At 42.1% G+C, this 10,048-nt stretch overlaps 1 protein-coding gene across 1 annotated transcript; it reads left to right on the top strand.

Annotated features, from left to right (window-relative positions):
- On the top strand, nucleotides 1-7,353 carry LOC140337137 (ankyrin repeat and SOCS box protein 5-like). Its single transcript, XM_072420703.1, has 5 exons — nucleotides 1-433; nucleotides 2,186-2,380; nucleotides 3,882-4,075; nucleotides 4,665-4,793; nucleotides 5,149-7,353. The coding sequence occupies exons 2-5, from the start codon at nucleotides 2,212-2,214 to the stop codon at nucleotides 5,368-5,370; spliced, it is 714 nt and encodes a 237-aa protein (XP_072276804.1). The 5' UTR covers nucleotides 1-433; nucleotides 2,186-2,211; the 3' UTR covers nucleotides 5,371-7,353.
- Nucleotides 7,354-10,048: the final 2,695 nt, after the last annotated feature.

Below are 10,048 nucleotides of genomic sequence, written 5' to 3'. Positions count from 1 at the left end.
AGTGCGGCTCTATTTTCAGCACCCTGGAGAGCGGCGGCGGACGGCGCCCATAACAAGACGGGGCAGAGCCGGGCGGTGATCGGCGCTGTGTGCAGCCACCGGGAGGAGGGGGGATGGGAGTTCGGAGGAGCATTGTGCCAGCAGCAGGCATGAAAACAGGAGGGCACCAGGGACTCATCAGTGTCTGAGCAGCAGCTGGGCCATCAACCTACTCCTCCTACTACCGCGATGACACCTGAGTCATGCCAACCACAGCGCTAATCGCGCAGCCCAGCCACCCATTGCCCTCCCGGGCATCTCCGGGTCATTCCCAGCCCAGAACAATAAGCGATCGGTCACAGCTTGCTGGCACGATAAGAAAAGGACGCCCCCTACAGGGCAAACGGGGCATCCGAGTCCTCCAGGCAGGGGCCAGAGGAGCAGCGCTATGCTGGTGAGAAGCTGAGCAAATGACGTTCTTCAAATATAGAGAACACGTAACACTGGGTACATGCTTGCATTGCACCTTGTATGGCATTGAAGGAGTGTGTTGGGGATCTGAGATCTGCAGGGCTTGCTGCGGTGATCTGTGATAAATAGTCCCCCCCGGGGTCATCTATTGGAATTTATTTACTGTTGTCTTATAATTATATTTATTTCATGAGCTATATGTTGTGTTGATGGGTTGTGCAGAATCGTGGTGGTGTAATGGACCTGTCAGGTTCTATGAGTTTACCTGGGAAGTGTTCTTTGTGCAGCAGCTGAAGCAGCAGCATGGATGGGATAAAGAGGTGCTGCAGCAGTTTACAATACATTGAGCTCAGATGAAAAACCCGAGAGTCACAATCATGCTCACAGTGACACCCTGGAGATTGTAGGGACCCCACAGAGATCTCTGCATTCAGAAAGGTTTTCTCTCTTTTTTACTCCTTTGTTGTTTTTGCTGTTGCTGATCTCCTACAAACTCTTCCTGTCTATTGATGGCTGCATGTTGTCCCTCCTTACAAGCCCATGTGACGGGGTGGCAACACAGCTCATTACTGGGGAAATGGGGATAGAGCGTTGTCACCCTTTAACAGGAAGTGTCTACAGATGTTTTCTGTAAAATTGTATGTGATATTATCATTTCACAAGGTCTGATACAATCAGAGTCATGTTTATGTTTAATATAGATTGTCCAGAGATTGTACAATCAGATTTCTATTCTGAAGCTGAGCAGTGGCTTTGTGGTTAGCACAGTGCTTTGACTACTAGTAACGCTACTGTCTGCATGGAGTGTGTATGAGCTGTGTGTTGAGATTCCTCCAGGTGCCTGATTTGTCAAAAGTACCCATGTACAGGGGTATCCCCGGTAAAACTTTTGCGACAGTCCGCCCTCCCCTCTTCCATCCCATACTCTGGGTTGTGGAGGGGCCCCTGGCATCCTTACCTCTCAATGCCAGGCAGATGGTGTTGCATTTTATGTAATGGCATCAGGGTGCCCATGACTGATGAGGCACTGAGAATTGATTTGGGGTCCAGTCACATGGAGATGGGAAGCCTGCAGAAGTAAGGTAAGTTAAGTACTTTTTAATGGAACCCCAGAAAAAAAAAGTATTTAACCCTTGCAGTTTGGGGCCCCTCTCCAACAGTATTGTAACTGCTAACAGAGATATAAAGCCAGTTGATAAAATCTAATATAAGTTTTACCATGTCACTGTTATTCCTCTTATGTTCTTATGCAGTGTTCTCCCCGGTTCTTTTTAGCCGGGTGCACCACCTGGAACGTTTCAGTAACCACCCGGCTGCTTTTTGGTGGTTACTGAAAAATTGGGTCAAAATACCGGGTCTGCAGCCCACCTACTTCTTCCCACCCAGCTTAAAACAATTTCTGGGGAGAACACTGCTATGACAATAATTCCAGGTGATCCTGTTATAAAGATAAAAATTCTAGCACTTCCTATTACAGGGTGACAACGGTCTTCTGATTATAATTCCTGCGTTGTCACCCTGATAGAGACTACAAATTGCTGCGTCACACACATTGCGCAGGAATTGTCCATTGTCATGAGTTCAGTGTACAGCATTGATGTGACTGTGCAACAACTGTGCAAGACTGGAGGGAAGGCTGGAGTTAACACATAGCACTATATGAGGTTTTGGGGTTCTGGCTTCTTTTGAGAAATGTTTTTCAACCAACAGTTATAATTTTTTTTTCAACCAACAGATATTGCTGTATGAAGCTAAATCCCGATGAGACAGATGGGGTTTTATATCAGCTCCTTGTCCCGAAGCCCCTGCACCAAGACTCAGGTGCGGCACTACCAGGTGGCACCAAGTTACAATTATAAATGGACGGATATTCATTATGAGGCCAGTAGAGGCAACGTGGAGAAGCTGCGTGCATTGCTGACCACGTCAGGTAGGTACCCAGTCTTCTGTGTAACAATAGGAGTGCCCCCTTTGCATAGAATTAGGCGCAGCAATATAAAATGGACAATTAAGGAACTCTGAACTATCAATTAAATTAAAGCTTTTTTTTGGAGAGGTCTGGAAAGGTTAATTGATGTCTATGTCCTTGGTAAGGTGATTTACTCCCTGTATTTGTTCCGATGAAAGGCTGAAAGTAATGAAAAACCAACAATTTCAGTTGTCTCAGGTAGAAAGTGAAGGAAAATGAACCCAATGAGATACAAACAGGGCAAAAACTTCCTACTCCATATACCCTTCCCCCTAAAAAAAATTAGGCTTTAGGTAAACCTTAAAGAGAGTACCCAATGCAAGGGCATTTTTCTAGGGTTAGATAGTTTAGGGGAGAAATATACCTTATCCCACTGCCCGTAGAACTGTGCCTGACTTGCTCTGCCGCCAGTCCAACCATAGAAGTACTCAGGACAGCTCAGTGCTGATTAGTTGCTGCTGATTTCTACTCATCGTGTAGTGCTGTATAGCTGTCATCTTGCATTTACCAGGAACAGCCCAGGGGAAAACTTTTAACAAGCATTGTAATAAGCATGAAATGTGAAGTCACACTGTGACTTTTTTAGGATGGTCCCTAAGATAGAAAAGCACAAATAGGATGTACATAGGACTGGGGTTATATTACCCCTTCCTTTGTGCAATGTCACTCTTATGATAATTCAGATGATCCCCAATTACCAGAAGTTACACAAGGCATGCTGAGGCTAGGGATGGATACGCTGATAAAGTTTGCCCATTCTGCTTTTGTACACCTAGCACAGAAAACTACAATGGCAGGGCAACCTGTAGGTCTATTCCACACACAGTACATTAAACTATTCAAAGGATCCTTTCCAGATCTCACCAGTAAGCAAGTGGTAGCCTTATATTCAACAACCTTCTGAGATGGAGATTGGAATTGGAAACTGGTTAGCACATAATACTTGGCAATGGACACACCTTTGTCACACCCCCAAGGACCATGACAAATAAAGTGTAAGGATAATTAATACACAATGGGTGCAATACCAGCTCTAATACTTTGGCCATTAAATTGTGCTTTTATTTATACAGATCTCCTCTCCAGAAACAAAAGAGGGGCATTAGTGAGGAAAAGAGGGGTGAAGAGATTTGGTTAAAAAAGAGCGGCAGTCCTCCAAAGGATCTGGTGTTGGATGCCTAGTCTGTCACTGAATAGGTAAAAGGCTGCCCTGGGCTATGACCTATGTTACCTAACAGCCTAGGCCACCGCGTATGCCACCTGATACCCTAGGCCAACTCATAATTTACCTATTCTAAAATCCACACCATAGATATACAGGGAATTTAAACTTTTTTCCCAATTACAAATGGAATGATCCTCAAACATATTCTCCAACTCAAAACCAATCCTTACCTTTCTACCCCCTTCTCCTATTTTCTTATTCTATATGCACCCTTTTATTACTCTCTGTGTGTTTCAGATAAAGAGCTTGTGGATCGGAAAGATTACTATGGAAAGACTCCGCTGTACTGGGCAGCATATAAGGGTCAGAGGGCTTCCATGGAGTTACTTTTACAACATGGAGCCAACGTGAACAGTTGCTGTAAACATGGGGGGACCCCACTCCATGCAGCCATTGGATTGTTCCCGGACTGTGCTCTGTTACTAATACAGGTAATTTCAACTCTGTTGATCACCTTCTTGTGATGTATTTGAACTGTCCTGATTTTATAAAGTGCACCTGTCAAAGAAATCACTTGCTGAGCTTATATTAGCTCAGCAATAAATTAGCAAACAGTATAATTAGAATACATTTTTGAAAGAAAGGAGGGCACCCTTTTTCCCCCCCCAAACAAGATTTATTGGTTTGGAAGAAGAAATTCAGTTTTTTATACTATGATCTGGATAGGAGACAACCTTCAGTCATGTTCATTCATTGTACCTAATGGTCACTAATTTCATTCATTGTACCTTATGGTCACTAATCTAATGCTACATAATGGGTTTCAGTGCTGGATGAATGTTGAGTTTGTCAGACCCAACTCTCTTCCAAACCTACCACCTAGTATATTACAGGCAGACAACATGGAGGTACATACAACACATTGAAACACATTTTACCAAGAAAGATGCCTACATATCCTTCTCTCCTTCAGAGCATTATGTTGAGTATTATTTAAAAAAAAACGAAACTTTTCTCAAAATTGGGACATTTGTTGCCTCCGTTACCTACATTTACCAATCTGTTTCTTTTTTTATACAGCACGGTGCTGATGTCAACCTGCAGGATAACTGGGGGGTGACCCCGATGTACCTGGCTGCATGTAGCGGACAGTTAGAATGCATCCGGCTTCTCGTTCAAGCGGGGGCTGACATAACATATAAGAATAAGGTATGTTAATGGAGAGGGATTCATGTCTAACACATGGCTGGTATAGGACACACATAACTCAAGTTTCAATTTTGTGCAGACAGTGGGGAGTTTCATGTCTTGGAGACTGCTGGGTAGATCTCAGCACGAGTTCCCAAAACTGCACACCTGCTGGGCCTTTTATATGTGGTTCCTGCTAGATATTCTATTGTATGTAAAATGTAACAGGGGAGAGTACTAATGTAGACAGTTGTGGCAGGTAGATCTTATTTTTAGAGCATTTAGGACCTAAAAAGCCATGGGGTGAATCGGCCCACCAGGCTCTGCGGTGGTCAAGAATCTCTGATCTAATTAACCTTTATTTTGTGTATTCTAGAAAACTGGATTGCCGCCCAAGCGCCTTGCTTCCCAGGTAGGCTTCATTGCCTGGATTGAGTCTTGCGCTCATCAGCCACGCTCCCTTAAACACCTGAGCCGTCTGCAGATTCGCTCCAGCCTGGGGCCCCAGAGGCTTAAAGCCGTGAGGACTTTCAACTTGCCACAATCACTGAAGTGCTACCTTATGTTTGAGGACCTTGTGCTACAGGAGACACTTTAACATTACCGTGTATTGCCGTAATCCACAAGTGACCGACAGGCATTGCAACCCGGTGTCCTTGACCATCTCTGTTCAGTGGAAACGTCCTGCTTCTTCTTACCATTATTGGTGATCTTTACGAATTACTGCCAATCAGTAATACACTGACGGGGGACAATGCCACATTCACAATACACAATTTCTTTAAGCTTCCAACAATGACAGTGGTGAAAACCTGCCTGAAGTGGTGAAATTTCATTGTAAGATGTTGTCTTAATTTTGCCTTTGTGGTGGACTGGAACTGAAATGGTAAATTGCTGCCTATAATTTGTTTTCAGCCATTTTTGTGGGGTTTCGGGTTAATAATTTGGCCACTGCTTTGAGCAGAGGTGCCCAGTTATTTTATTGTTAAGTTTCATTGTGTGGTTGGAATGGAGAAAGAAAAATGTTCAAGGAGGAAACCCGTTATGCTGACAGCTCCCCATGAGGGAACTCCTGCGATTTTAGAGAGATTCCATTTCACTTATTTTTCTACTTTCAGAACAGAAAGTGAAAAGATCAATACAGTATGAACAACAAAGTAGGTATACCAAACTAGCCCTAAGCATAGTGGGTGGATTTCACTTGTTCAAAGTGTGATTATTGACATGCAGACATAGTTGTAGGGCCCTCACCTTCACCAATGCCCCAACTGAGGTTAGGGCAAACTGGTCAATTGTCCAGGGCCTGCACCATCTCCAAGGCCCCAATTGATAGAATGAAGTGCAGAGTGCTTGAATGCTGTCACATTTGGCCAAGGTTCCATATTGTATGAAACTGTCTCCGTCTTTCCAAACATGCATACTCTTTAGAGGAAAAATGTGAAACGTCATAGAATGATTCCTAATCTGAAAAATCCTCACCCCATAGCCTCTGCACCTGTGCTCCAAGGCATGCAAATATTAATTGTATACAAGCAACTGAATGGCAGTTTGGTTATCTGGCAGTGCTGGAAAAATATAGATATTTGGAGCCACATATCAGGCTGTGTAGTTGAACTGATCAAATACTAACATGCTGCAAAATGTGTGGTAAGCAAGGCTGAAGTTTAGGTCTTCCTTTCTGTGTCCACACCAATCACAGTTTTTGTTTGTGTTTTACTTATACATTCTGGTAGCTCCTTACATGTCATCGAAATGACATATTTCCTCACACTTAGAGGGTGAAGTTTATATCTCTGCCTTGGTGGATTGGTTGGATTGCATCAGTAGCCTATTGTTTACTGAATGTCAGCAGAAAACATTCTATACACGTGTTCCCAACTCGGCCTACTAGCGTGACCAATACAGCTCTTTATTTGTGTGTTACAAAGAATGGGGAGTGGTTATGCTAGAGTTATTCAGGGTTGTGGAGAGGAAGAACAAATCCATTGAGAGGACTGGGGAGATTTTTGTGTTGGTGGCTAGGGATGAGCGAGCGAATTTATTAAATTCGCTCTCGCAGCGAACGGCCAGTGAAAATTCAGCCGGCGAGACTGAATTTTTGGAACCTGCAAGACCAATCAGAGGAGCGGAGCTGTGAGCTTCGAGGAAATTTTCAAGAGAATGTGACCAAATTTGCCACATTTGGGCCAAAACTGGGCAATAATTTTTGGGGGGCCTATTCAGTGTGGTTTTTGTGCAACAATGTTTTTTTGCAATTAGGCATGTGTGTAATTCCCATATGCTGGTACACATTCGTGAACAATCTGAAGAATCTAAATGATGAAACATATCAATCTGGCTAAGTATAGGAACAAAGCACATGTAGAGTTGGCGACTGGTTTGGAAAATTATTTGGCATTTCCCTATTGAGCTCTGTTGATGAGATTATCCAGTTATCACTATTTGGGTCTAGAATGGCAGCATTCAAAAATTTTATATGTTTAAACTTATGACTTTTTTTACATCCTATTTTAATTTTAATTTTTTCAATGTCAGGCAGGAATACATGAATTTATAAATACCCCTTATTGCAAAAGTGAATAGCTCTTCTAGGAGCAAATCAAATGTACCCTAAAGTTGGGAAACTTTCATATTTCTGTCTATTTTTGATTTTATTAACTCAAACTCCACTGGATATTAGGAAAGTTTTTATCATTATTTTACAGTTGCCCTAAAATAAACCTAAATTCACTTTAAATGCCCCAAAATGATAATGATGGTGGGGTGAACAACAGGAATAAAAAGGCGCTGTTTGAATATTCTTTCTCTTTGCTTAGAAACATAGAACAGCAAAAAAGATCTAGTGGCCCAACAGAACGTCATTGCCTTAATCTCTTTGTAGGATTTGCAATAGGCTTAGATTTATGTCCATTCACTGTTACTTACTACCCTTCCTAAACTCCATCCTAAGCATTCCCTACTCAGTAAAATAATTCTTTAGACCAGCGGTCGCCAACCAGTGGTCTACAAGAAAATTTTAGTGGTCCGCGGCGCAGGCCGGTGCGCCCCCCACCTGGGTCAGGAAAAAGACCCTGTTGGAGGGGCGCACTGGCCAGAGCTGCCGACCATGTCTCTGGTATACATCACAGGCTCAGGGTGGTGAGTGGGTTGTGTTTCTGGACACAACCTGTCCACTCTTGCGAATGGGGCGGGGGGTTCTTCCATAATGATATCACTCTGGCAGAAGTTTCTTCCCCTTTGAGTGACACACAGCTCCTCACGCATGCACAGTCTGGAGTCCGTAAATTTAGTGATCCATGTGCTCCAAAAAGGTTGGCGACCACTGCTTTAGACAGTTAGTTTTGAACTTGCCATCTGCCAGCGTGAGGTCATGTCCCCATGTTCTTGGCCTACATTGAAGATACTGTCCTGAACCTCATTCATACTATTTAAGGTTTTCAATAATGCCTCCTCTTTCTTTTCATTCCCTAAAAGTTCTTCAGTGTATCTGAGCACACAGAAAGGCATACATGGCTGCCAAGTCAGGACATTTAAAGAAAACACTGATTTAACACAGAGAACTTCCATCCAAACAAAACTTTTTCCATCAAACTGTAACACCAGATCTGTTTTTCGATATTTTCAGAATAGTCTGTTGTCTTTCTGACGCCTCCCTGAGAGTCATTGTAAACCATGTTGTGTCTGTCCTAACGTTACAAAAAGCAAAGTCACCAACACACCAAAGTACAGGATTCTTGTTTTATTGTATAAGTCACAACATGTGAAAAAGCCAACATTTCGGGGTCATAGGGTGCCTTCCTCATGGTAACATAGTGTATTGTTTTCTGTACTTTGGAGTGCTGGTGACTTCATCTTCCGTTTTCATGAGTTTTACTTTTTTCCTTTTTTTACTGACATTGCCCAACCATTACATCATCATGAGTAGGGATTAGGTTTGAGTCTGCCACAACAGGAGTTGATAGTGAACAATATAATATAGTTTGTTGCAATGGGTTCATGGTGAACTGGTGAACTTCAAAAAATGTTTGCAGAGCCCATAGGGAATGTAATCCCAACAAGTTCATCCACCACTTAATTTGATTGACAAAGAAGGATGATGGTCAACAGCACAACTGTTTTTTTGATGTGCTTATGATTCAGATCAGCCCAGCCAAGGCACTGAGAAATAAAGAGCAGCCCCCTCACAGCTTATACATTGATGGAATCTTTCACATGGGTATGACTGTTAGACCCATGGGGATCCTTTATTTTTCCATGGGTAAATAATTGTTTAATGTCCCAAGATTACACTTCTGTGATGTTATGTGGCCAATTATGATGCAAATAATACTTATCAGAGCTCTGCTTTAAGTTTATTATACTCTTTAAACTATATTGTTGCCATTTGGAACAAAGAAGTTCTCTGGGACTTATAAAATGTCAAGAAACCTTCAGAACAAGCTTGTAATTCTTAATATTGTTGGCTTTGAACAAGATGTATAAAGTAACCTAATGGACGACGATTCAAGCACTAAGACTGAATGTTGACATGGTCTTGGCATGGTAAATACTTGTTTTTAATAAAATTTTTATTATTATGTCAGATCGAATTGCTATTGTCGAGCTGTTTGTCACACAAATATAATTTCAGCATTAAAGTATATGTGTAATTCTATAGCTGCTGGTACCAAAAAAACTTACCATCGCTTTTCCATGTAATCTGTACTTACTGAACGCTACCTGGTGGATTAATAAAGTGGAGGCAAACCAATCCCACCCCCATGCTGCCTCTGGCATTTAATCTTCAACTGGTTGTTTTCTGGGTGATTAGCCAGGGACACGGGAATTCGGACATGGGAGTTCATTTATATTTATATAAGTCATACATAGCTCAGTGTACATTTTACCAAAGTCTTCAAACAGATAAGTCTGTTATATTGCAGAAGAGACATAGCCTGTCCCTTCTGCAATGACTGTAAATATTTTTTAAATTAATTTAATTCAACCTTTAATTTAAACTTCAGTGTTCTCACTTTTGGTTTGTTAAATATACATTAAAAATGTACAAAAATACCTACTGATCTGCCAGAAAAAGTATAGCTTTCTGTTTTAGTTATCTTTGTTCTTTGCTAGGAACATGGACAGAACCCACACCTGTACATAACATAAAGTGACAACATATTCACCTTGCATTGTGTGACTGTTGCAGTGTTTTGACATGTATTGCTCAGCAAGGCCTATGTTATTACACTCTCTGGAGAATTTACACCAATGATGTTTATACCCCAGCCCTTTAT

Source organism: Pyxicephalus adspersus, chromosome 8 (assembly GCF_032062135.1).
Source record: "Pyxicephalus adspersus chromosome 8, UCB_Pads_2.0, whole genome shotgun sequence".
NCBI lineage: Eukaryota > Metazoa > Chordata > Amphibia > Anura > Pyxicephalidae > Pyxicephalus > Pyxicephalus adspersus.
Note: the sequence above shows the minus strand (reverse complement) of the source record. Positions and strands in the feature narration are given on the sequence as shown.